Here is a 27,335-nt window from a genome sequence, read left to right on the forward strand (position 1 = left end):
CCTATCACCGTCACTGTAAAGAAATCTGAACTATTTCATACCAAATCACTCTGAATCCATCTGTTTACATCTCACTTAATTCTGAAGGATTATGAATATTATTATTTAATTTAATTTCCTTTTTCACCAAAGGTTGAGAGTTCCTAGCGTGGGCTGCTGGGAAATGTAGTTTTTAAGTCACAATGTCATGTCGTTTATCATTACTCGCCCAATCAGAAACTGTTTTTTTACGATGACGTAAAAAGCATGCGTCTCTGTGCTTATTCCTGCATGTGAGCACTCCATGCTGTTTGTGTGAGTTTTTGGACTGTTGTCTTTAGGTAGTCTATCTTAATCGATCCCTTATAACATTAAAGATGAGCATCTCGATGCCGCAGAAGCGCTATTACCGGCAGAGGGCTCACTCCAACCCGATGGCCGACCACACTTTCGAGTAGTAAGTTTAAACCGCACGAACGAGGCTGAAGTTCAAACCTTATGCGAACTTTTCCGTTCCACCTTAAGTGGAACACAGTCCTCGGGCGCCAGGCTAAACAGCTGCACCGTTTAAGGTAGAACGGAAAATGTGCATAAGGATTGAAATTCAATGTCTCGAACAAGACATTTACATTTTATTTGTTATTTCCACTTTTTAAAAGGTGGTTCTTTAGTAAATGGAGTGTTTCTATCAGATTGATGGACAGTGTAGTATATGGTTCTGCATAGCTCCAGAAAGGGTTATGCTACTGTTACAAACTTGACATCATAACAATAGAAGAACTCTTTTGGGTGCTTTGGAGAACCATTTTAAAGAAGGTTCTGGATAGAATCATATGGAAAACATTCTCTATCAGTCTGAAAAAAACATTTAATGCAATTAAATGCATTGCATGCAAATGGTTTCAAGGTGAAGGTAGGGTTACATCAGGGATCAGCTTTGATCCCCTTCTTATTTGCAATGGTGATGGAAAGGTTGACAGATGAGGTCAGGCAGGAGGCTCCATGGACCATGATGTTTGCAGATGACATTGTAATCTGCGGTGAGAGTAGAGAGCAGGTGGAAGAGAATCTGGAGAGGTGGAGGTTTGCACTGGAGAGGAGAGGAATGAAGGTCAGTATAGTCAAGACGGAATACATGTGTGTGAATGAGAGGGAGGCAGGTGGAAAGGTGAAGACGCAAGGAGTAGAGGTCGTAAAGGTGGATGACTTCAAATATCTTGGGTCAACCATCCAGAGCAATGGACAGTGTAGAAAAGAGGTGAAGAAGAGGGTGCAGGCAGGATGGAGTGGGTGGAGACGGGTGTCAGGGCTGATGTGTGACAGAAGGATAGCAGCAAGAGTGAAAGGGAAGGTTTACAAGACAGTAGTGCGTCCTGCTATGATGTATGGTTTGGAGACTGTGGCTCTGTCTAAAAGACAGGAGGCTGAGGTGGAGGTGGCGGAGATGAAGATGCTGAGATTTTCTTTGGCAGTGACAAGGATGGACAAGATTAGAAATGAGCAGATCAGAGGGACAGTGAAGGTGGAGCAGTTTGGAGATAAAGCCAGAGAGGCCAGGTTGAGATGGTTTGGACATGTGTTGAGGAGGAATAGTGGATATATTAGTCAAAGAATGTTGGAGATGGAGCTGCCAGGTAGAAGGAGAAGAGGTAGACCTCAGAGAAGGTTTATGGATGTAGTGAAGGTGGACATGGAGATGGTTGTTGTAAAAGTAGAGGAGGCAGTGGACAGGGCAAGATGGAGGCAGATGATCTGCAGCCGAAAGAAGAAGAAGAAATACATTGCATGCAAAATAGTTTCATATAGAACTCATGGTTCTAAATAGAGCCATTCTGTTTACTGAAAAACATCTTTTAAAGAGTTTTATTATTATTATTATTATTATTATTATTATTATTGGTGGTGGTTAGCACAGAGCTCAAAGCATAAACACTGTATGTGCTCATACACTTCCTGTTTTCCGTTTCAGTCCAGTTTGTCCAGAGGAGATGGACTGGTCACAGCTTTACCCCCAGTATTTTAGCCCACCTCATGGAGAAGACGGAACCGGTCTGGATAAAGGAAAAGCTCAAGTGGAGTTTGCTGATATCGGCTGTGGATACGGCGGCCTGCTCGGTACCTGCCACTCTCTCTGAAGCAGTTTACTAGCTGAGTTAATAAATATAATTACATTTTTTACTGTCCACAATAACATTTCTGCACGAAATCAGTCATAATTCACATCTACCTGCAAACCTCCAACCTCTCTTTATCCACTTGGTACTGAACAGACTGTCTGTCACTGCTCCGTTAGACTAACATATGTAAATCAGCTTTTTTCAGATTGGCTGGCCTGTATTGTGCCTCACACAGAAGCAGTCCAAGTTGAAACACTTGTTCTAACTTCAGCTTAAATGGTGGTTCTGAACTGCTGTAGGTGGAACAGTAGGATATTGAAGAGGTGGGTTTTGTGACATCACAGAAACGGAGTTTAGGGTTCTGTATGTGAGCCAAATGCTTTTCTGAATGATGGTACATTTTGCTCTTGCAGAGTCTAACAGTGTTTACATACAACACTGAATTGGTATTTTAAACAAAGTGGGGGAAAAAATTTTTTTTCTATGATATTGGCCCTTTAAAGCTTATTTTAGTTTATTAGCAGAGTAATTAAAGGGCCTATAGTGCACTTTTTCCTTGTCTTTTTTTTTTTTTCTATCTCAAATCTATGTTGTGCTTCACATGCCAAAACACAGTTGTAATTTATTTTATATGCCCATTTTCTAATCTCCCTTAGAACTATACAGGCTGTTTTTGTTACTGTCACTTCTGAGATAGGTAAATAAGCTCTCTTCTGATTGGCTGGCCTGTATTTTGCCTCAGTTAGAAAGCAGTCAAGGCTGAAAAATTCTTCATAACTTACTGATTATTCATTATTCATTAATTTTGACCAAAACCATAAATACTAATGAAGAGAGCCTATAAAGAATGTTATTACCGAAAATATGTTAAAATAATTGTCCCATAATGTATATGTGTGTAGCTCTGCGTTTTTTTGTGGTAAAGGTTGTTGTTATGCATGCTGAGGTATTTAAAGATGAGAAAAAACATTTATAATAAGCTGTGAGCTGAATATCAGTAAACTGTAGAAGGACAGACTCCTGCTTCGCTTTGGAGAGTCACTTTAATCTATTTTCACTGCTGCAGCTTTTCTGCTCCTGTAGGTCCACATGGAGCCACTAGGGGCAGCTGTTGACACAGGCTTAAGTACAACATTCCTGGGCCCAATCCCATTTATTATTGTTACCCCTACCCCTTGTTTTCGAGTGTAACCCTCCCCCTTGAAACTGAGTTACAAGGGGTAGTGGTTCAAATCTTGCCCGTATGAAATGGTACAACCCTTCAAGAAACGGATATGTCATCAGTTGTCGTCAGCAACTTTTACGTAAACAGACGAGACAAGGTTTTCTGGACATTTCCAATATGCCCCCTCCAGCTGTGGTGATCTCACTTGTGTGTCACATGACAGGACAGGTGAATCGTATTTAAAACAGCCTGAAAAAATAATCAGGATGTGTTTTCCTGTTGTATCTCTATACTATAGCAATAATGGTATATCACACTAACATTTGCCGTTTATCCAAAGGAGACTGAAAAACATGGGCAGTCGCGATTCATTCACAACCTCTGTTTTACGCATAAATCAATCAAACGAGTCACCGAATTAAAAAAGAGCACAAACAAAAAACTACATCACTTCATTAATAGCTACTAGCGCTGCTCTGCAAGCGACCCTGCCAGTCTGTAGGACAGCAGAGGAGGGGAAAGTTCAGCTTCTCACTTCTCACTGCTTAAATATATTTAGGGCATCATACGCCTTAAAAGAGGGGGCAATTATTTATTATCACCACCAAGAATTCTTTGGTGATATGAAGCTGAAGTTAGCTTTCTAATTGCCAGCTTCAGGATCGAATTTTCCCGTTCCACCTTAAATGTTGCAGCAACCTCAGGTATACCACAATGGTTCTTGCAATACAACGGCTTTTTAAAAGAGAAATACTTACATGTATGTGTCGCTTTGGTTGCTTGTGCACCAGTCTTGCCGATGATTCACATAGCATTCTCGGAATTTTCTCATAACACTCCATTTGTAGTGAGCCTCTGAAAAATCTCAGTTTCAAGGTCCAAATAGCCATAACACTTCACCCTACCCCTCCATCTCAACAACAGTCAGAACAACCCTACCCCTAGACGTGAATGCATGAAACAGAGGGGTAGGGCTAAGTGTTACGGGCAAGGGGTGAAATAAGATTGGGCCCTGGTGTAACTTAGTACAAGGGTTTCCAATCCTAGTCCTGGTGACTTAATACTCTGAACATTTTTGTATTTTCTCTGCTCTGCACACCTGACTCAGCTCCCCAGGTGCTTGTTAATCAGTTAAATGAGTTGAATCAGGTAAGCTCAGTGAGACAGAACACAACAATGTACACAGTTGTGGGTCACCAGGACGGGGACCCGCTGATTTAATAGATACATCAATTAAAGAAGTAGTGTGTATGACGATTTAGTGCCATCTAGTGGCGAGCTTGCACGTTGCACCCGGCTGAATCCTTCCCTCACCCCTCCCTTTCAAAGCATGTAGTAGTTGTCTGTCCCGATTTTGTTTTGCTTCTTCATGTTTTCTCTTCTTTGACGGTGAGGATTCATCCTCCCTTGCTTTTTCTTGTGCTAAATAATAAGTTTGTTCCTCAATTTGTCAAAACTTCTCAAACTTCTCACAACACAAAATGGTCAGCCAGCACTGGCAGTGACCACTGATTCTTCTTTTTTCTATGTCTTCCAACCAGAGCTACAGCACCACCAAATTCAAGCTGCTGCTTCAGTGTAAAAGCATAGAAGGCTCCCTCTAGAGCCAGAGTTTGTGCTGTTCTCGTTGGATTACATAAAACGGGAAGCCGCAACATGGCGGCCTCTGTTTTAAGAGGAGCCATTTCTTATGTAGATATGAAGGGCTCAGTCTAAGATAATGAAAACCCAAGGATTCATACTTACAGCTGATTATACACTAATAAACACACAGTTTTGTTTCTGTAATCCATTTCTGCTAATAGATCCCCTTAAATCTCACATGCTGCAGCTTTAAAGTACATTAGGCTGATTTTGATGATGCGTTATTTGTCCAAAAATATCCTTCTGGGCAGTCCTTCTCATTAGGTGCATTTACATACAGTAGTGTCCAAATGTCACAAAATGATATTTCAGTAGCCATTTATCTGTTTGAAAATGCTACTACTATTACTACTGTTAATAACAATGATAATTATACATTAAACAGTGATTTTATGCATGTTGATGTTATTTTGACCACAATTTCTTTTCTTTTTGCAGTCCAGTTTAATTTGTAATTATTATCAAATATCTGCTTTATCTAATCAATACTTCATTGTGTTAAATCAGGTGCTGCTGATGGAAAGTTTAGCTCCGCCCATTTAACCTACAGAAGTTTAGCCCTGCTATTTTATGCTGAAGTTCTAAGGAGTGTTTCACCTTGGACTGCTTTTTGATTGACAATCAGAACAAAGTTGACATAAATCTGTTCTAAAGAGGCAGTAACAAAAACAGCTTGTTTAATTGTTCGGGATAAAGAGAGGCTGGAAAAAGAACATGTAGAGTTGAAGTAAGACTTGAATTATGAATTATGTTTTTGGTACACAAACTTGAACAAACATTGGTTGAAAAATAAAATACAAAAAAGTAGCATATGGGCCTTTTAACCCTCTCAGGTCAATGATGTCATATGTAACATCAAAGGACGTTATAGATAAAATAGCAATTATTTTGTGAATGTTGCATGTTAGAGACGTGTTTTTTTTAAAAATTATTTTAGTTTGATTTTACTAACAGTGATCTTAACAGTGATATGAGCAAATATGCGCAAACAGCAATATAAATATTGAATTAAAAAAATAGTAATTGTGTTCTCTGCTGATGCAGCAACGTGTGTTCTTATGGTGGGATAAATCCTGTGTGGTCACTCTAAACCATCTTTGTGTTCTTCTGCAGTGGAGTTATCACCTCTGTTCCCAGATCAGCTGATTCTGGGTCTGGAGATTCGGGTAAAAGTTTCAGACTACGTACAGGACCGCATTCGCTCACTTCGAGCTGCTGAGCCTGGAAAGTACCAGAACATCGCCTGCCTCCGGAGCAATGCTATGAAGTACCTTCCTAACTTCTTCACTAAAGGACAGGTGGGTGACACATTGTCAAACTTTGGCCAGTTTGGCTTTAAAGAAACCTGAATCTGTGAAATCATGGTTGGTGTGTCTTTGGGTCAACTAAAGCATTAAAAAAAAATGTATTAGAAGGTTATACTCGTGAGCAGTGGATGCCAAAGCTGGTGTGATAAAAACAAAAAGCTCAGGACATTTTAATTGTGGCAGTGCTGAGAGAATCCAGCCTGTCAGAATGGAGCGATTAAATATGTGCGCTGCCTTTGGCACATATATACACTGGAAAATATCCTGATATAGACTCACTGTTCTATTTCCAGAACATCTCAGACTGTGTGTGGGTTTTTGTTTTTTTTTTGTTTTTTTAAGTGAAAGACTTTAATTAAAGCATGGTGGTTTTTCCACCTTGTGAAGCAGAGCCTTAGACACGGCCTGCGGCTCCGACTGTACCCAGTAATTATCCTGCAGTTTATCTGTCTTAACACGCAGTTATTTATTTGGCTAATAGATAAGTAACCGGTATGAGTATGAGAAGCTGCTGATCTCCAACCGCATGTGCTTCAACAGTCAGATTTAATAAACACTCTTAAAAGGGGAATTTCCAAGTTAACTGGTGCTATGTCTCCCCCCTGTTCATACAGGGAGGGGGAACAGTTCAGTTCAGAGCACTTAACTGTATTGAGTCTTTTACATGATCACTGTGGAGCTAAACTGCTGTATGCTGAATGGGCGGGGCTAAAATAACTGCTGTAGGTTAAACTGCAGTTTAATTTCTATATAAGAGAAACGTGCAGCAGTGTTTTAACTACTTAAGCTCTTATCTTTCAAGAAGTGACCTGATATTATCTCTTAAGAGTCAATTAAAACTATTTCATTAGGAGCATAAATTATAACTTCATGCTGACAATTTATTACTTTACATCTCTGATCCTATGAAGAGCCTTCCTAGGTTGTTAGAAATATTAGGTGAATCTGGGAAAATATCTGGCTACAAGATAAATCCTTCTAAAAGTGAACTGATGCCAGTTAATGACACTGGCAAAGGCATCCACTATAGATTAGCCCCTTTCAAAATTAGTAAAGAGAAGTTTAGGTACCTGGGAATATGGATTACGCACAACTTCAAAGATCTCTATAAATTGAACTTTCTTCCCCTGATATCCTGCTTAAAACAGGATTTCAAACGGTGGCACTTATTACCCCTCTCTTTATGTGGAAGGATCAATACAGTTAAGATGAATGTGCTACCTAGATTTTTATATTTATTTCAGTGCCTTCCCATTTTCCTAACCAGTTCTTTTTTTAGATCTTTGGATGCACTAATTTCAGACTTCATATGGAATAAAAAGACTCCACGTACACGGACGTGCATATTGCAAAAACCTCAATTCCAGGGTGGTATGGCGCTCCCGAATTTTCGATTTTATTACTGGGCAGCCAATATTAGAAATTCGCTGTACTGGATGGAGAATATAGGGGAGTCTCACACCCCTAAGTGGGTAATCTTGGAAAATTCCCCCTCCAACTCCACCTCCTTGCCAGCATTATTGTGCTCCAGGCTCCCGTGGGAAAAGCCTATCTCTTACTACAGCAAAAATCCTATTATTATACAATCAGTTAAAATTTGGAACCAGTTTAAACGGGCGTTTGCTCTTTTAGGTGCTTCAGTTCATACTCCAATATTTAAAAAATCATAGGTTTCCCCCTTCAGTGGTAGATGGAGTATTTAATATCTGGTCTAGGAATGGAATTTCATCAATAAAGGATCTATATATAAATAAACATTTTGCATCCTTTGAACAACTGGTGAATACATTTAAAATCCCTAGGACAAATTTTTTCAGCTATTTACAGCTGCAAAGTTTTGTAACATTGCTTGCTTCCCCTTAAACCCTCCTATTTCACTACTAGATCTCATCTTAAAACTCGGGATAGACTCTAGACAAGGTATAGGTAGGATATATGATCTCCTTATTTCACACAACCAGACAATTTTAAATGATCTCAAAAGCAGGTGGGAAGAAGATCTGAATGACCAAATCCCAGGAGATATGTGGCATAGAATTATTCGAAGAATACACTCATCCATTTGTCAATGACATTCTTTAATACAGTTTAAGATAGTTCATCAACTTTATTGGTGTAAAGCAAAACTGGCTAAATTTAAACCAAATCTGGATACAACATGTGATAGGTGCAAACAAGATACTGCTAATATATTACACATGTTTTGGACATGTCCAAAACTATATCAATTTTGGCAGTCTATTTTCAATACTCTTTCAAGAATTTTAGAAACCCCAATAGTCTATTCCCCTTATACTGCATTATTTGGTGTCTTACCATTAGACTCTCATCTGAGTACATATAAAGGCAATATGTTAGCCTTCTGCACTTTATTAGCCAGGCGACTGATACTGTTTAGGTGGAAAGATCCTCATCCCCCCCACCTACTCTCAATGGATCAAAGAGATTATGCAATATCTCAAGCTTGAGAAGATATGTTCTTCAAGGGTCTGTACAGCAATCTTATGCAATCTGGCAGCCCTTCTTAGTTTTCCTGGAGAATATGGAAGTTGAGAATCTGAACACATAATAAGTAATATTATTTGCACATTTTTTTTTATATTTCTTTTTTATCTGGAAATGCTATGTGTCTTAGTCTTATATAAATATTGCACAGTGTACAAGATTTTGAGGGCGGGGCGGATGTGGGTGGAACTTGGGAGTGGGATTGTTTGTTTTTTGCCTATTGTAAAACTCCAATAAAAAGACTTTGATAAAAAAAAAAAAAAAAAAACATTTCATTAAACTTTTCAGGACACCTAACATGTTTATGTGAGGTTAGTTCGCAGCGCTGTCTTGAACCTGAAGTAAATAAAAACTGCTCAGTTTATGTTTCTGCAGCTCAGCAAGATGTTCTTCCTGTTTCCGGATCCACACTTCAAGAAAACGAAGCATAAGTGGAGGATCATCAGCCCCACATTACTTGCTGAATACGCCTACACGCTCAGAGTTGGGGTAAGTAGAGAACATGAACGGATCTACGCTGGGCTCTTTAGTGATGATGGCGCATGGCAGCAGGTTAATGATTTTTCCACAGTCATGTGATGCCTATAGTGGGATTGAGCTCATTACAATCATTACTGCTTTTTTTCATAGGTTTTGCTGGTGAAAGTTGTTTCACATTAATCACGCTTGGCATCACTTTAGTGCTTACAGCTCTGTGTCAGTGAGAAAGTCTTGCTGTAGCATTTATCCCTTTATCTAAAATGCTGGCTTAAAAACGATGGTTTTTGTTTGCCTGTTTCAGAGACACTTATACACCACAGAACAGACTCGATTATGGCTTTCTGTCAGTTATTTCACTTTAACTCATCTACACTTGTTTCAGAGCAACAGTCGGTTAGAATCAGACCTGTACTGTGGTGTTCAGCTATGTTTGGGTCTGTGGTGGAATGAATTTTTCCAGGGCAGAATGGGAAGGGGGAATATACGGATAGTTGGTGTGGATGATAAACCACACTCAAGTTCTCCCAGAAGTTTCCAAACTTCTTAAAGTACTACAGATGGACTGAGATATAAAGATCAACCGGTCACATCGAAGCCTTGTCCAATGGAAACCAGGGGACAAGCTACGAGTCATACTCGCCACGCTGCATTACGATTGAGACCTGGAGGTCCTGAGAAGAGCCAGAGACAGAGCTCCTCTAAGCTACAGCAGGAGGCACATAGCTGTATTCCCGGACTACACCTCTAGCATCGCCAAAGCCAGAGCAGAGCAGAATGAGGAACATTCTGCGGGGATGACAGGAAGTTCGTTTTGGCCTCCTCTACCCTGCCCGAGTGCGGATCTCATACAAAAATGAGGAAAAGGAATGTCTGGATCCTCGAGTTCCTTTGAAGTATGTTCAGAAGGAAATCAGTTCTGAGACGGAGAAGTAATGGAACACTTTTCTTACCCGCGTTAAGAGAATAGTAACCACACGTACACAGATGATGGTGTGTGTGATCCATCCCTGTGGAGTGTTGAAACTTTCCAGGTGGGGACAGGATCATTATTATTTTGGTTGTGTACCCTCGAGGAGTAGTGCGGGTATGTGCCATACGTCATCCATTAGACACTTTCTTCTGAACTTATGGCCAGACACTTACAGGACTCCCAGAAAAAAATGTTGAGTGAATGGTTTTATTTTTATATGCTGTTTTGTTGTATGTCTTGCATGTAAGATATCCTGCAGGGGTCTGAGTGATGCCTGGTACCTCTTATATCTTATATCACACCTAAGTACAGTCAAACTCCACCTAGACTGTGCCCTTTATAGCCTGCTAAATTTGCAGGCCTGGACTAAACCCCATTTCCCTGTTAAGCATGGCAGCGAATTCAAACTTGAACTGTTTTTTTTTTGTTTTTGTTTTACTTGTTCTGATCCTAATGTTCCCCCAAGGATAATTAGACCACCTTAGTTTTTCCTTACCCAGATTTTTAAACGGACTTCTATTGACTGAACATGTGTTTTATTATTTTTTTTAAATTATAAATTATTCAGTCTTAGCAAGAAAGTATACCCACAATTATAGATGTCCATCTCTAATAGATCAAGACACAGCCTCTAAAATATAAACAATGGAATTCATTTTTAAATTATAAGCTATAACGTGAAAGGTATTCATAGCTCTATCAAAAGAAAGAAACTTGTAAACCAATTAAAGCAACTGAATTGTCAGATAGCACTTCTACAGGAAACCCATCTCTCTGATAATGAACATAAGCTTAAAGTAAGTGTACTGTTCTTCACATCAATCAGGGAGGAAAAGAGGATTCTTAGGGCAAAACCCGATTCTTAGATGCATCGTGAACAATTATGAATCGATTCAGAAATGTCAAAAATCGATTTTCTGACTATTTAATTTATAACGTAATGTTGACGGAACGTAAAAGACAGAACTCAGAAGTGGCTAAGTGAAGCGCCCGGACAGTCTGTGGCAGCACATAACAACACCACGCATGGATGAGCGAGAAATCCAACCAGCACCCTCTGCATTAAAAGCTGGGTTAGATCAGGAGTCACAACGCAGATGTTCAGAAGAGACATTTTGTCCTTTCAGCAAAGTCAAACCACCTCAGCAGCCACATAATTTAATGTCCAGTATGTCTTAGTATGTGTAAATATCCTAGTATAGGCTAAAAATATAAACAAAAACACAGGCTTACATTGCTCTGCTTTTAGCTTAGCTATAGCCGCTTTCCTCCTTTAGGAAATGTTTCCTCAAAACTAGAACAGTTTCTTGTAAAATGTCTCTCAACCTTCAGCTGTTTTACGAAGCTGAAGTCGCTTCTCATTCGAATTTTCACGTTCCACCTTAAATTCTGCAAGAGGTGCTGAATGTAACTGCTGTAACAGGAAAATTTGAAAGAGAAGCGACTTCATCTTCACAACTTTTTAGAGAGAGACAGTCTCTCGTTGCAGATTTAACATGCCAGAAAACCAACTGTGCTTGCATATGCGGATAAGTCCATTAGTCTCTAAGTGTTCTTCTTAATCCCTTTGCCTTTTCGTAGCTACTTGCGCGGAGAGACTTTGTTGCTCTATGACCAGTAATCTGCACGGCAGTTGTCAGTCATTGAGAACCAGGGCTTTAGCGCCATACTGCACACTTTAGAGATTCAGCGTCTATTCTCAAAAATATTTTACTGACACAACGAGACCAAAACCAAAGCTATAAAATCATTAAAGATAACAGGCAGGACGCCTGTAACGTGCTGCGTGAACATCCACTTCCACAGGATTTTATTTCACCATAACAGCACATTTTATCGCAGATGAGTGGCAGCAGCGTCTCTTGTGCTCCAAACAAAAGCAGTTCACTTGCCGCATCACTTCCACTTGATTTATTAATAGAAGATATTGGAAGTAAATGCATTATGGATCATTACAAATACTTTGCTTTAAGACTACCAAGTCCTCAGACAGAAGGAAAATAAAAATCCTGCGTAGAAAAAAAATGCATCGCTAATCATTTTGTAATCGCATCGCAGCCCTCTGAATCGTAATCAAATCATGATGTGCCTAAAGATTCCCACCCCTAGTATCCATCCTGATACATGGACAAATAAATGTCACATGAACATTAATACTTAAAGACACTGAAGGGAGATATATACTGGTAAATGGGTTAATAGATGGCACTGAAGTATTCTTTGTAAATGTATATGCACGGAATGAAGATAAACCTAGATTTATCAAAATAATTTTTCACAATATAATATAGCACTGGATTTTTATTGATGGGAGGGGATTTAAACTGTGTTTTGTCCCAACGTATGGATAGACAACCTGAATTGAAAACTCCCCTCTCTAAAATGAGTAAAATGCTTAAATATTAATCTCTCAAGTTGGGCCTTGTGGATGTTTGGAGAAGCAAATTCCCAAGAAATACGGACTCTACATACTTTTCAAGTAGGCACACGTCTTATTCTAGAATTGATTACTTTTTCACGCCAAAGTCAGAGCTGCATAGAGTTTTTTTTGTGTGTGTGCATGTAAATGAGAACTCAAGTGGCATATAAGCCATAGACCATCCTCTAAGCAGTGGACACTTAATGTGTCTCTCCTTAACAATAAAGAATTTACCATTTTTATCATAACAGAAAAAAGAATGCCAAACAGGAGAAATTAGAGAACAAAATTAAGGATTTAGAAAAGCAACATAAACAACCACTTCGACTAGTCTTATTAAAGCTCTTAATGCAAACTTAACAGGTTATCAGAGAAGGTTGAGCGAAGCTTAAGATTTACAAACCAGCAATATTATGAATATGCATAACAGAGCAAGTAGATTATTGGCATTTAGATTGAAAAAGCAATAATCATCTAACATAGTGCAGAAAATGAAGTCTAAGAATACTAAATGTTGTACTAAATCAGATGAGATAGCAGAATTGTTTGCAGAATTTTACAAATGTTTATACAAAAACTCTGATACTTGTTCTGAGGACATGCAACTTGAAACATTCTAGCAGAATCAATGGCCAAGAAAAGGATGAACCAATAGAGCAATGGGAAATTCAGCAGGTGATATCGAATCTGAAAAACAATGAAGGCCCAGGACCAGATTGATTTATTAATGAATTAGTATTATTTATTAATTATTATTACAGAACCTTTAAAGATATTTTGTCTTCTCTGTTATTAAAAGCATACAAACATGCACTTGATTTTAAAGTTTTAGCCCCTTCCTAGAAAGAAGCAACCATAGTAGTAATACATAAAGAGGGCAAAGACCCTACTGCATGCCTGTCCTATAGGCCTATATCACAACTGAATGCAGATTTGCATATTTTAACATCTTAGCTAGAAATGTCAGTAAGATTATTACCCAAATTATCCATCTTGATTGGATAGACTGGTTTTGTGACAGGAAGATACTATGGAGATAACATCAGAAGATTACTTAATATGATGTCCTATCAAAAAGATAAAGAAAAAGAAGCAATAATTATATCATTGGATGCCAAAAAAGCATTTGATCGTGTATCAATAGCAATATTTGTTTCAAAAAATTTTTTTGGCCCTTACTTCATAAATTGGATACAAACACACTATTCAGACCCACTGGCCACCATCAGAGTTAACGGGTGTAGGTCAGAGAAATTTACATTAGAGCGTGGGTGTAGACAGGGCTGTTCACTCTCGCCCCTTCTGTTTGCACTTCGAACCACTAGCACAGCTTTTCAGAGATGATGATAATATAAAAGGAATTTAAATAAATCAAGAGCATAAATGATCCCTTTATGCAGATGATGTACTATTGTACTTGACAGAACCAATAACAAAAATACCACACCTAAAGAAACTTATTTCACAGTACAGATACTGCTCAGGATATAAAATTAATGTGGAAAAAACAGAAACTATGGAATTTCTGTACAAAATCTTTATGATGCTAATTATAAGAAAATAATTTGGTGTATTAGTAAAGATTTGGACCGGTGGTCCACACTCATTCTATCTTTGCTAGGCCGTATTGAAAGTATACGTATGAATATTTTGCCCAGGTTGCTTTATTTATTTCAGATGTTACCCATTGAAGTTCCAAGGTCTACTTTTAACAATTTGGATAAATTGATTTCTCAGTTCATATGGCAAAGTAAACATCCGAGAATTAGGATTAAACGTTGCAGCTATCCAAATCAGATGGAGGGCTTAAATTGCCTAACTTAAAATATTATTTCTAGGCTGCACAGATGAAGCCCTTTTTAACATGTATCCAGAATAATATATGTACATGCTGGCTTAATATCGATAAAAGCCTGTGTCCAGAGCCTCTTCATGTCTTACCATTTTTGGATACCCCTATAAAAGAAATGGGACAATGGAGTGCAGTCACCCTTAAGGTATGGGAAAAAGTGCTATCAGTATTCGGGCTGCCCAAGACAATTTCACTATTAGCTAGTATTGGACATATGAAAACCTTTATGCCTAAAAGTTTGGATACAGGGTTGGTCAGAGTGTGGTTTAACCAAACTGTATCAGATCTTGGACATGGGTAACTTTGACATCTGAACAGCTGAAAAATGAATTAGCTCTCCCTACAACAGACTTTTTTTTTAATATTTGCAATTGCGACATTTTTTAAGTACACACAAAGAATGCGATAAATGTATAAAACCTACACATCTAGAGAATTATTTAATGGAACTACAAAAGTAGAATGGAGGGGAAAGAATAATTTGTAAGCTGTATTAAATATTCATGTCTATGAACTGAAATAATTCCTTAAATATAAAGCAGAGGTGGGAATCAGAACTAAATGTGGATATAACACAGAGTACTTGGAACAAAATATGCAACAAAGCAAGTCTAGTGACAAATTCAAACATCTGGCGAGAGTTCAAATGGAAAGTTTTATCAACAGATATTTCTGAACACCGTAAATAGTGTAGAAGATGTGTCTAACACATAACAGTTTATCTTGGAGAAATTGTGGAGCACAAATTGGAATCCATGCTCACATATTTTGGCTATGCCCTAAGTTACAGATGTTTTGGAACAAAGTTTTTGATGCTCTTAAGGACGTATTTCAGCAGAGTATTCCATAAGATCCTAGAGTAGCAATGCTGGGAATAATACCAGAAAGCATAGAGGGAAGTTTTAAGAAATACCTTCTAGGAATATTACTAACAGTAGCTCTGAAATGCATTACAATTAAATGGATGAATATGGATCCAAAAAGTAGGGGATGTCTACCAAATGGAAAAAATAACATACTTATTGAGAATTCAACAAGATATATTTAATAAGAGATGGAGCCCTGTTAGAGAGATACTAATGCAGTGAGAAATCCTCTATTTTTTTAATGGTTTGTTTAATTATTTATTATGATAGATAATTGTGTTCTGCTCTCATCATTTTCATTTATTTTTTTTTATTTTATTGGTAACTTTGTTACCAATGGATTTAACTGTGAAGAGAAAGGGAATGCTTTGCAACAAGTGACATAAAAAAAAAATTTGACTTCGAATCTGTGATGAAGGTCGAGAAGTAGAGAACGTGTTGTGCCTTTTCCAGTGAGCCCTGGATCGCATTGCTTCAGGCGGCCAGAGATCTGGACAACGGAATTTGTATCCGACTTGAGTGCACCCTTGGCGTCCCTGTCGACATACTTGCCCACGGTGGAGCTCCTGAGAAGCAGAGAAATTTGGAGTGAGAATAAGAGTAACTGATTTCAATTGTCAGGCTTCACACCTGCTGTCTTTTCTAAATGTCCATGTTGTTAGTGTCATAATCATGTGATCACCGTATAGTAGACATCAAGATTAAAGCGTAATTGCCGAGCAGCGTCAACTAGTCTGCACAGCCTCTACCTGCTAGTCAGTGCTCTGTAAGTGTGTACAGATAATAAAACACACTCTGTTTCTATGAGAGTTGATCCATCTGTGTCCCTCCGATTGTGGAAGAAGTGATCTAATGGTAATCTGCTCACAATGCGTCCTGGAGATGTTTACGCCTGGCTTTTCACATCAAATCAGATTACCAAAGTGCAAGTTGATGCAGGGCTGCTGAGTGAAGCAGGTCCTTAGCTGATCTGTTTTCTTATATATGTTTGTTGTTTTCCTGAGTCTGAAAATAGAACGTCTTTGTGAACGAAGTGGAAAAGTAAAAGCAGGTTTGCTCTGAGTATTCTAATAAACACAAATCTCTTCTGACTGTCTGAACGTACGTTTGTGTGTTACCTTTTGGCAGCAGCTGTAAAGGAGAAGAGTTTAAAAAGTGGTGAATTTTCATCCTGTTTGATGCAGCCAGACAGCTGAGGGTCTTTATGGCTTCCATGAATCCAGTCTTCTAGTAATACAATCTGCTCTAACTCCAGAGTAAGTGCCGATGACTCTGCCGATAAGCTCTGCTGTGTTTGCTCTCCAGCTATTTTTGTCCTTTTCTGTGAGTAAAACACTTGCAGTTCAGAGTATTTAAGGCCGAGCAAAAATCACATTGATTTTTGTGTCAGATGTGTCCTTTGAACTTGGAACGATCTACAGCCAAATCAATATTTGGACTGAAACGATGTGAAAGTATATCTCTGTGTAAATGTCTTTGTGTGATGTATGTCTGTGTCAGCTGTGAGTAGCTGACATATTTCACGTATTAATACACAGGTGTTCTGTCTCTCTTCCCCTTTAGGGTTTAGTGTACACAAACACAGATGTAGAAGAGGTGCACCTGTGGATGGTGAAGCACTTCACAGAGCATCCTTTGTTCAGCAGGGTGTCAGAGGAGGAGCTGGTATGTTTACATTTATTTGTCTATCAGATTTTTAAATATTGACCGCTTCCAGGTGTCAGTATTTTAATATTGGACTCATTATTCAGATATTTGTTTGTTACGCTGCATCACAGACAATCAGGGAGAAAATATACAGGCCAAATATCCAGTTAAACACTTAAAGGTGCATTAAGCGATTCTGGAGAATGATTGTTGATGTTTGAGCTTAACAGCAAAACAAAAACACCCTTCCCTTCAGTGCTCTTTAACCCCTGAAATGTAGAGATATACTTATTGCCAAGGTAAACTTTTTTTTTTTTTAAGATAAGATATTCGTTTCAAAGTTTTTCACAGACATTGTATAGATCATGTACCATGATATAGTGTTAGAGTAAACAATGGCACAGCAAGTAATTTATCTAAAGTTGGCTGTGGGTTAGCAAACTCACTAGCAATAGTCACTACAATTGCTGCTGAGAAGCTAACCAGCTGCCATCACATAAATTAGCAAATGAGAAAAAATAATGATTGGTTCGGTGAAACAGCAAAAAGAAGTTCATGTTGTCCACCTGTCCAGCAGACAGAGCAGCCTCCTCATCCCTTTTCATTAATTTCAGCTCTTCATGAAGCTGAATTTTCCTGTTCCACCTTAAATGGTGTAGCCGTAAACATTCAAGTGCCACAGACACCAGTATGAAACTGCTGCACCATTTAAGGTCGAGCGAGAAAATGAGAACAGGAGCTCAAATCCAGCATCTTTATCAGATTTCTTAATCAGATTTATAGACCTTAACCTAATCTAAGAAATCAGAGTGTGCTGTTCACACATCCACTTAATAATCAGATAACTGCAGAAAACTGATAACGATCAGATTGTTAAGTTCATGAAAGCACACTCCCTGAAAAAATCCTGCTTTGGTAAACCATAAAGCTAGCTAAATTGCTAACCCTGAAAAGTTATGGGAAAAAAAACATACATAATTATACATAATATTAAACATAATAAATATTCAGGAGAGTGTAGTGCTGCACACTGATCTTAAGCAAAATCATATAGATAACAATCATGGTTAGTGATAGTGTGGTGCCTTGTGTGCAGCTGTGATTAGCCAAGGAGCTAACATCATCATTAGCGAGCTGGCTAATTCACCGTCAGTAAAACAAAAGTGAACATAATTATGTCAGTGCTGCACGCTGATCTGTAGTAGTGAAGTGTAGACATCTGGCATGTGTAAAGCTGCTGTTGGCCAACAAATTAACATAGCAGTTAGCACACTGGCTAACTCTTCTAAACAAGCAATACAAACCCAAACGTAAAGATAGTACAGTGTCCTGACTAACTGCATATCACAAAGTCTATATTATGTTTTTATTTATAGTCATGATTCATGATCAGACGCTGTTAAATTAGTGATTTCTCCATTTTGGACATTCAGTGCTGATATACGAAGGCCCGCCTCTTCAAAGGTTAGCAGATTCAAAGCAGTAGCTTGTTGATGGCCAGACTTGATGATGAACATGTGTCATGTAATGTCGCTCACAAATTTCTGTAAGGACACATTGTTAGGGCGTGATTGAGAAGGCAGAGGTGTAGCTGTGGCTAGGTGAACTACGCTAGCTGGTGTTAGCATTAGCTCTTTGGCTTAGCCTCTAAGAAGCACAGTGACCAAAAGATTTCTCTTGTCAGTTTTGAATAACAGGACATTTTCAGATGCACACCTGTGTAAGCAGAGCTTGGACGGTACAATCGAATTGTGATAGAAATCACAATTACACAGTTACACAGTAGCATTTTAACCTTAACACTTGCCTCCCATTTTTCACTGATAGTGATCATGTCATTTCCATCACGGCTAGCTTCTAAAATTACTCAAATTAAATTATTCAGATCTTTCATTGTTTGCATATTCCCCAGCATTATTTGCCAGACTGATCTATGTTAGAAATTTTCCAAGTTTGTAAATGTGTAGCTAATTGGTTGATGTTCTGTTTAGCTTATAATTAAGTGTAGTCTTTTCTGCTGTGTGCAGTCTAACCACGGATTAGAATGATTGTACAAAAAAGTGGTGAAATAAAAGCAAAACAAAAATTGCGGAGTTTAAATGAACAGTAAATATTTAGCATATTGCAATATTCTAATATCAGCTCTTGGCCCAATTATGTACTGATTAGTTTTTGTTGTTGTTGTTGTTGTTTTTACCCTGCTAGCACCATTAAACCAGTTTACCATGTTTGTTTGTTATGACATTAACATCAGCTGAAAAGCTTGTTTTCTTCTTGCTTCTCTGCTGTTAACCAATGTACTTTACAGAAAAAGGAATATCAAACTGAGTCAGAATGGGCATCCCTCACCTTGGAAAGTTCATGGAAAGTTGAGAGTGAGGCCTGATGCTGACTTCAGCATCTTATAAACTGATTCAGACCTTTTAAGAAAAGCCCGCTCACCAGGAAAACTAAACATAAATTCCTAATGATTTTGCCAGAAAAGTGAATTTAGCTGATATTCAAATCAGCCACCCTTACCTCACCTGAACTCCTATCCTAATCCCAGCTAAGCCCTCAGTGAAAGACACTTATTTTGTGCCTGACACAGCAATTCAGTTAAGCGGTTTCAGGCGTCTGGCCAGAAATCAAGACATTCTTCTGGTAGAAATCCTTAGAAGTAAATCAGTAAGCTGATGGTTTGATGCAGTGTCCAAATGTTTGTAGACACTTGCTGAACCAGCATTTCTTCCAAAACCAAGAGTGTTAGCCTCTACTGCAGTGATTAGTCAGCCACAAGAGCATTATTGAGTCAGGTACTGATGTGAGATGGTTGGTTCTGGATCACTCCAACTCATCCCAACAGTATTGGATGGAGCTCCATCTCTCCAGAGAACAGAGCTCCACTGCTTCACAGCCCAATGCTGGCGGGCTTTATACCCCTTTAGCCCACGCTTGGCATTGATAGTCACATCCATTTGAATGTTTTATGCATAGCAGTGCCTGCTTTTGAGTAATTTTGTTCTTTACTTCTGGGGTGTGTTCATTCTCAAAGCATTGTGCACTGTTTTGCTACAGTTTCCAGGTTGACTGGCATATTTTGTTGAAACAGTGTGCAGTGAGCTTTGAGTTGACTTTTCTCTTGTTTGGTGGGCGTGTCAGAGGTGTTATCCAAACGGCAGCAATGTATATATTAACTTAGCCTTATTAGCGAAGCAGCGCATACAATGGGTTCTAATAAAGTAGTCTACAAATCCAGCCCTCGTACCTTGTTGTATGCAATAAATGAAGATGTTATAAGACATATTTAGACCAGGTTTATCAGGCTCTGAAAATTCTTCAAAAAAGGATGCCAAGAATGGCCTTCTCGGCTGCTGTAGTTGCAACATTTGTGCAATACAACAGAGTTTTAAGTGCACCAGTGTTTCCATTGAAGTAAACAGTTTGCTATGTCTTGTTGGGTTTGAACGCAACCATGGTCAGCTAACTGGAGCATGTGTTTTGAATAAACAGTTTAAAAGGTAATAAAACCTTAATAAACAGTACGTTTCCTCTGTGTTGGGCTCATTCAGTTTATTGCTTTAAACCAATAACGCAATGTATTTGGGGAAAATATGATAATATTGTGCTGTCAGACAATAGTGACTCATTTGTATGGTGGTGAGGCCAAAATGAGTGAAAGGTTTCATGTATTTGATTCCAAGTTAAAGCATTTAATAATTAGATTAATGTTAACTCATCATTGTTTTTACTTGAAGAAAGGGGAATGCCAAGTTCTGAGTGCTGAAGGGTAAAGGATTCCAGATGTTCCAGAAAATAGAGGCCTGCTGGTCTTGATACATGACTGGGCTGAATTAGTCTGCAGGTTAGCTGAGGACAAGTTCTGGATTAAATTTTCTGTGTATTAAATTTTTTTTTTTCTATTGAAAAATGTATGAAATTGTCAAGTCAAGTTTTTGAGTCATGTTACAAGAAAAGCCCCCGCCTGTCAAGGGTGGGTGGCATCTCCCTGGAAAAGTCCAGGCTTATCCCACGAACTGTTCCAGTAATTAACAAAGCCTCTATTGTTTGTGGGGAACACGCAGACCGCTGGAGGTTTAACAGTGTTAATCTGCTGTGGATTTCGTCACCGTGCTGAATGGAGATTCAGCACACATTACTGACTCTGGTCTTTTGCTTACCAACACTGACTTATAACCGTACCCCCACCAGTCCCCACAAAAAAAGTTTCTGTGCACGTTCATGTTATGAATCACTCATCACTCACTGTTTAATGTGAGATCTGCAAAACTATTAATAATAGCCAACTATAAACTGTCATGTCTGTTGCCCAACAACTGACCATATACACACACACACACACACCGCTGAAATGTCAACACATAATCAGAATAGTTAAATGTAATGTTAATAATTAAATGTGAGTTACAGCTGCTTAGAACAAAATGTGATAAACTGTAAGTTGTGAATACTGTCAGAGCGCCCACTTCTGTTTATCAGAGCATCACTACTCCCCTGTTTGTCTCCATTTCCCAAAAGCTTTAGCCCACCGCGCTGACGCTATTCCTCCTAATAAACAGACTCACGTTCTTCTCTGTCTTTAAGATTTTTAAAATGCAGAGTTAGACAAGAAAAACATCTCAAGTGAAAGCAGCATTTTACAGTAAGAATAAATGTAGCGTCGCTATGCTATGATCTGTGCTGCCTGACACAGCTGCCTAGACGCTTTTACAGAAGTCAGGACACTGTTGGGGTTTATCTCAAAGTTAGGACAGTATTAAGGAGATTTAGTCTAGTTCAGATGTTTGTGTAATACTGTGCTTTATCTGGAGTTAATGGTGTTTATGAAGCTAATTATTATTATGAAGTTAAGTGTTATTTTGTAATAGCTACTGTCCTAAATTCAGTCAGGTCAGATTTCAGAGTGAGGATGATTCTGTAAGACGAGCCATGAAGAATGTATTGGGAGTTCTTCTCTTTCTGTGACATTTACTGAAAGGTTGATCTGTCTTCATGCGGTTCTGAAGTGTGATTCTACCACCTTCTTAATTTTGCATGATGAAGTGTAAATTAGTGTGAAGGTCACAGGCCGCCTGAGAATTTAATCATTCCCCTGTTTGGCAGCAGCTTGACAATCTGACGTGAATATCACAGCATGAGAAGATGCTGGACTTCCACCATGCGCTGTAATGGTGAGTCCAACTTTATATTCATGTCACAAAGATATAGTTATACACAACTAGATATAGTTGGGCTCACCTCCACCCACAGTGTTGGCTCTAGAACCAAACTCCTGGATACGGGTTGGTCCCTCTCCTACTCTGGTTGCACAGGGTGAGAGGTGCTGGACAGGTGTGAGGATACTCACGAGTCTCCGGCTGGCGACCATGCAGTTGGAGTTTGTCCTGGTGGACAAGAAGGTCGCCTCAATGCGTACTAAAATCACAGAGAGGAAAACTCTTGACTGTTGTCTGTGCTTATGCACCAAACAGGTCAGAGTATTCGTCCTTGAGCGAGTGGGCGGGGTTCTGGAAAGGGTCCCGGCTACAGCCGCCATAGTCTTACTGGAAGACTTCAATTCTCACTGGAGAGGAATGATTGGGAAGAACGGCCTGCCCGATCTAAACCCGAATGGTGAATTGTTATTGGACCTCTGTGCTAGGTATGGATTGTCCATAACGAACACCGGCCGTGGAACAATGGACCAGCTTTTCACCCTCTCACAGACTGTTGAGGGAGCATGGGAGTTTGCCAACCCAGTCTACATGTGTTTTGTGGACTTCATAGCTTTTTCCACATTGAAACTAATAAAACCCTTCAGGAACTTCCAAAGACACTAGTCACAAACTTGACTGGCGCTGCAAACGTCCTGAAGCAGTTGCAGATAGCTTCAGCTCCACCCCTGAATAGACTGTGTTATCGTATTATGTTTCTATGTATAATCTGATGAATGGAGGGAAGTGAAAACCCTTCTGAAACTACTGAGGTCTGGACCTCTGTGTCCTCACAGCCATGTATGGTCATGAAACCAGTCAGTTAGTTCTGCCGAAGGTAAAGAGTTAACTTGGAGAAGCAACATTTAGCTACTGTGCTGCTCTAAAATGGACCCAGTTTAGCATTAGAAGAGCCTTGACACTGGACACTTTTAAATCCGACCTGAAAACATTCCTATTTTAGCATTTTTCAGATCAGTTAAAACACGGTTGGCATTTCTAGCCCCTTTTCCTCTGTAACAGCACTTTATTATTCTCATTTAATTTTTTTATTTGGTTTTTAATTTAATGATTCTCTTTCAAAATCTATTGGTTTAGTCCTGTTTTAATCACCTTTCTAATTTCTATTTTCCTTTTATTTTTTATTATGATTATGATTCTTTATTATAATAATATAATAATATTATAACTCAGCATTTGTAAAGCACTTTGAATGACCACAGCATATGAAAGGTGCTGTGTAAATAAACTTGCTGTGACATGCGCATGTTTCCTGGGCCTTGATGACAGCTGCAAGAGCAGGCAGGAAGATGGGACCAAACTCCAAGCCCAGGCAAAACACCTGCAAAGACAGCCCCGAGCCCAGCTATCATTTCTCTTTAGGGCTGTCATAGTCCCCTCTCTGGCAGCTGACATCCTCTTCCTGTTGTCACTCCTGTCCCTCAACGGCATTCAGGATTTGATGGTTCTTACAGCTGTCATCGCGTCCCAGGGGACGGGCACATGCCACACTTGCCTTGCCTTAAAGTTATACTGTTTAAACTGTTTATGTGGTCACAGTACTCCAAGGCTTCCAAACTCTCCAGCAGATACTGTACGCTGCTGTTAGCCAATCAGCAGCATCTCAGTACGCTGGCGAAAACACCCTCAAGCAGTTGAGTGGCCCTTGCTTGGCAGAATTAACACGATTATCACTTTTTCCTCAGACTGGAAGCTTCAGACATAGCCTTGTAATACAGACTAACTTTAAACCCAATTAACAGAAGTCGTGTTAAAATGAAATGTTAAGGGAACATAATTCATGACTGTAGTTTTTCTAGAAAGGCCTTTTATAATCAAGTTAGTATTTTCATATTTATTAGTGCTGTATATATATTATTCTGTTTATGATCTTTCAGCCTTGTGGATAAAGCTCTGTATACAAGGGCGTGTCGTTGTAAATTTCATATATTCGATGTTAAATGCTGAGCTGATGGTGATATTTGGCTGATTGTGATAATTTGTGCTGTTCAGCTGTTGTGTCTCCCCCCCCCCACCCCCAACCTGGCTTATAACTCAAACTCACTGTATGCTTGAGTTGATAGATGAAGCCGTGATTAAAGGCTGGTGGATGTCATTATTTTTTTCAGCCAGTATCTTGGTGCCACATGAAAGACTAGTAAAAAAAATTCTGAATTACACAGGCTCTTTTTTCAGAAGGTTTAGGCTTAAAGTGACAGCCCAGTCACAATCTAGAAATCTGCTGAGGGTAAACAAACACTTCAGACTTTAACACCATCTTCTCAGTCTTATCATTTGCTCAGCAAAACAGACATTAGTTTCTGTGTGATGTCTGTAGATGTTGTGATCATATGAATTTTCAGTCTGTAGTTCTGCTTATGGGCAGAATTTAATTTGGAATTATGGTAGCGAACAAACATTGTGTGAACAATCAGAACTGAGGTGAGCCAGTCATCAGTAAGGCGTAAAGTAAATCAATAAAGTAAAGTATAACGTTTTAATGCTAGCCATCTAGCCAGCATTGGAGACATACTGTTAAAGATGTTGTGTCTTGTTTGTAACCTTACAGCAAGAAAATGTACTGAATTAAACAGATAAGACTAATTGTCTGAGCTTGGTTTTCAGTGGCTGGACAGAAGAAACTGCCGGAGGGGTGAGGGGTGGTTGGTTTTGACCTGGTCTTTTAGTGGGCAGGGCGGGTCTGGCCTGGCACGCCGCTGCTGAAAAAAATCCTAGAGAAAACACTGCTGGTGGTGCTGATTGTGCAGCACTGCCCTCCTTGCTTACTCATTTCTCTCTCCTCCCTCACTGTGCTCTGAGACTGTGAGTGACACTGCAGTCTTGTGTGCTGACATGAACTTTCTTCTGTCTTTGCAGAAGGACGATGTCATCATCAGTCGTTTGGGAACATGCACAGAAGAGGGAAAGAAAGTGCAGAGGAACGGAGGCAAGAACTACCTCGCCGTGTTCCGCAGAGTCGAGGATCTGCGATGACGCTGGCATCCAGTGGAAGGATGGATCTGATGACCGTCTGAACAGAATAAGGACGTAACTGTCTTTGAGTGACCAGAACTGAAAAAGGACATTGGGTAACATCGGTTTCTCAGTCGTCCTCATAAAGAACCTGGTACTGGAGCACCATCTACATTTATTTAAAATAATGGCTCTTCAAGGGTTATTTGGTAAGGTCAGTGGTTCTGTATAGAACCATGAACACTGAAAGAACAGTTTGCATGCTTAAATGGTTCTTTAAATTGGTGTTGTATATGCTTTATATAGCACCAAAAAGAGTTCTGTTATTGTTATGGTGTCATGCATGTATACAATAGTAGAACTGTTATTGCCGCTATATAGAGGGTTCTTTGGAGGGGGATTATATAGAACAATGAGTACTCAAAGAATGTTTTAAAGGTTTGTTTACGTGGTTTGCAAGGGTTGTTCTTGAGATTGATGGAGACTATGCAGTATTTATTTTATTTTTTTTTATGTAGAATGTTTTCAAAAAAGTTCTGTGTAAAACCAAATACAACACATTCTCCAACGATCTCAAACATTTTACCAATGTTTACAAATATTACTACTTAATACAGTGGTTCTTTGAGTGTTCATGGCTCTACATAGAACCATTTTTCTTTACTAAAGAAAAACCCTTGAAGAACTATCTTTTTAGTAGTGTACTGCACTGTTTTTGGTGTACAGTATCTCAGTGATGGTAAATAATTCCATGTTACATCTTTTCTATCCTAAATGCTTTTAATACATTTAGTGGATTTTTTTTGCAGGGCAGCGAAAATTTAAGTTCAAAATAAAACAGCGAACAATTTCCATGCCTGTGTCTTAAATGATTTTTTATAAAAATTAAACGTCTTCTCAGTCATATGGAGCCAGTCTGGTTTGAGATAAATGTGTAAAATGATTGAGATCTGCTCATCCAGAACATCTTCACAGCTTCCAGATCATCAAATTAAAACTGTAAATGAACATGAGATCTTATTGTGTGTAGAATGATGAGCAAAGCTGTAGAAGGTTCTAAACTGACTGAGAAAGCTATAATAACAATAATAGTAATAATATTTAATTATACAGCTCTTTTTTATTATTCTGGTCACAGCTCAAAGGGCTTTACAGTCAGGTGATAAAGTTTAACAATAGAAGAAACTATGAGTGTTAAAATCATATAACACAGATCAGAGTAAACAGATAAACACCAAAGGTTTGTAGAGTTATAATGAAGGCCTGAGGTAAAGAGCTGTTTTTTTCAGATGTTTATTAAAAGTTAGCTGAGCTTGACTGTCTAACAAAAGGAGGTCCACAGATTAGAAGCAGAATAACAGACTCTGTCTACATTTTCTGTATTTTACAGATGTTTGCAGGTAGTCAGTATCTGCAGATTTAAGATCATAGACAGACATTCAGGAGATTTAAGGTCATGTAGAGCCTTAAAAACCAGCAGTAGAACTTGAAAATCTCTCCAAAAAGATCAAGGCTCAGTGCAGTGTAAGCAGGGGTGATGTGAGCTCTCTGTGTTATTGTGCAGATCCATGCTGCTTCGTTCTATATGAGTTGTAGAGGATCCATTGTTTTCTCCAGTAAGAAGATCATTACAGTGATCAACTCTGCTAAGCAAACGCAGCATCAAGTTTCTCTGCATCGCTCTAAAATAAAAAAGGCTGAACTTCAGGAATGATGTTGAATACAAGTTAGACAATATTATTCATCACCTTCTTCACAGAATGCTTGAAAATTTAAGTAAACATCAGAAATATCAATTGGTTGAAAAGACATTAAAACGACTCTTAAGAGAGTGTATTGTGGTGCAGAATGTTGAAGGCTGCTGGTATTTCTCTGTAACTCACATCACTGCATATGTTTTATCACTTGTCCTCACTCAGCAGGTCGCCGACACTCTTGATTGTGTTTTGTGCCAAACATGCCTGTCTCACGTCGAGGCTGCCAGCTGTTCTGTGCTCTAACCTGACTTGACTCCTGATCAAGGGGAAGTGTTAGTTTTGGCTCTGATCCCACCACGTACTTCAGCTCTAAAACCGGCATTGTGGGGAAACGTGGGGGTGGGGGGGGTGTAGTGGTGAATGATACTGCAAAAGCAGCGGAACTGAAGTGTGTGGAACAGAATCAGCCTCCAGTAATAAAGTTAAAAAAAAAAACAACACCACACATCATTAAAATAAATG

At 39.0% G+C, this 27,335-nt stretch overlaps 1 protein-coding gene across 1 annotated transcript; it reads left to right on the top strand.

Annotated features, from left to right (window-relative positions):
- Positions 1 to 251: 251 nt before the first annotated feature.
- Positions 252 to 25,968, top strand: mettl1 (methyltransferase like 1). Its single transcript, XM_017692799.2, has 6 exons — positions 252 to 436; positions 1,949 to 2,094; positions 6,019 to 6,203; positions 9,093 to 9,206; positions 16,868 to 16,969; positions 25,021 to 25,968. The coding sequence occupies exons 1-6, from the start codon at positions 357 to 359 to the stop codon at positions 25,135 to 25,137; spliced, it is 744 nt and encodes a 247-aa protein (XP_017548288.1). The 5' UTR covers positions 252 to 356; the 3' UTR covers positions 25,138 to 25,968.
- The last annotated feature ends 1,367 nt before the right edge of the window (positions 25,969 to 27,335 follow it).

This window comes from Pygocentrus nattereri, chromosome 21, assembly GCF_015220715.1.
Source record: "Pygocentrus nattereri isolate fPygNat1 chromosome 21, fPygNat1.pri, whole genome shotgun sequence".
NCBI lineage: Eukaryota > Metazoa > Chordata > Actinopteri > Characiformes > Serrasalmidae > Pygocentrus > Pygocentrus nattereri.

Coding starts and splice junctions, on each gene's coding strand:
- mettl1 (XM_017692799.2), top strand. CDS start 357: ATGAGCATCTCGATGCCGCAGAAGCGCTATTACCGGCAGAGGGCTCAC. Junction 2,095..6,018: donor TGGATACGGCGGCCTGCTCG/GTACCTGCCACT, acceptor GTTCTTCTGCAG/TGGAGTTATCACCTCTGTTC. Junction 9,207..16,867: donor CCTACACGCTCAGAGTTGGG/GTAAGTAGAGAA, acceptor CTTCCCCTTTAG/GGTTTAGTGTACACAAACAC.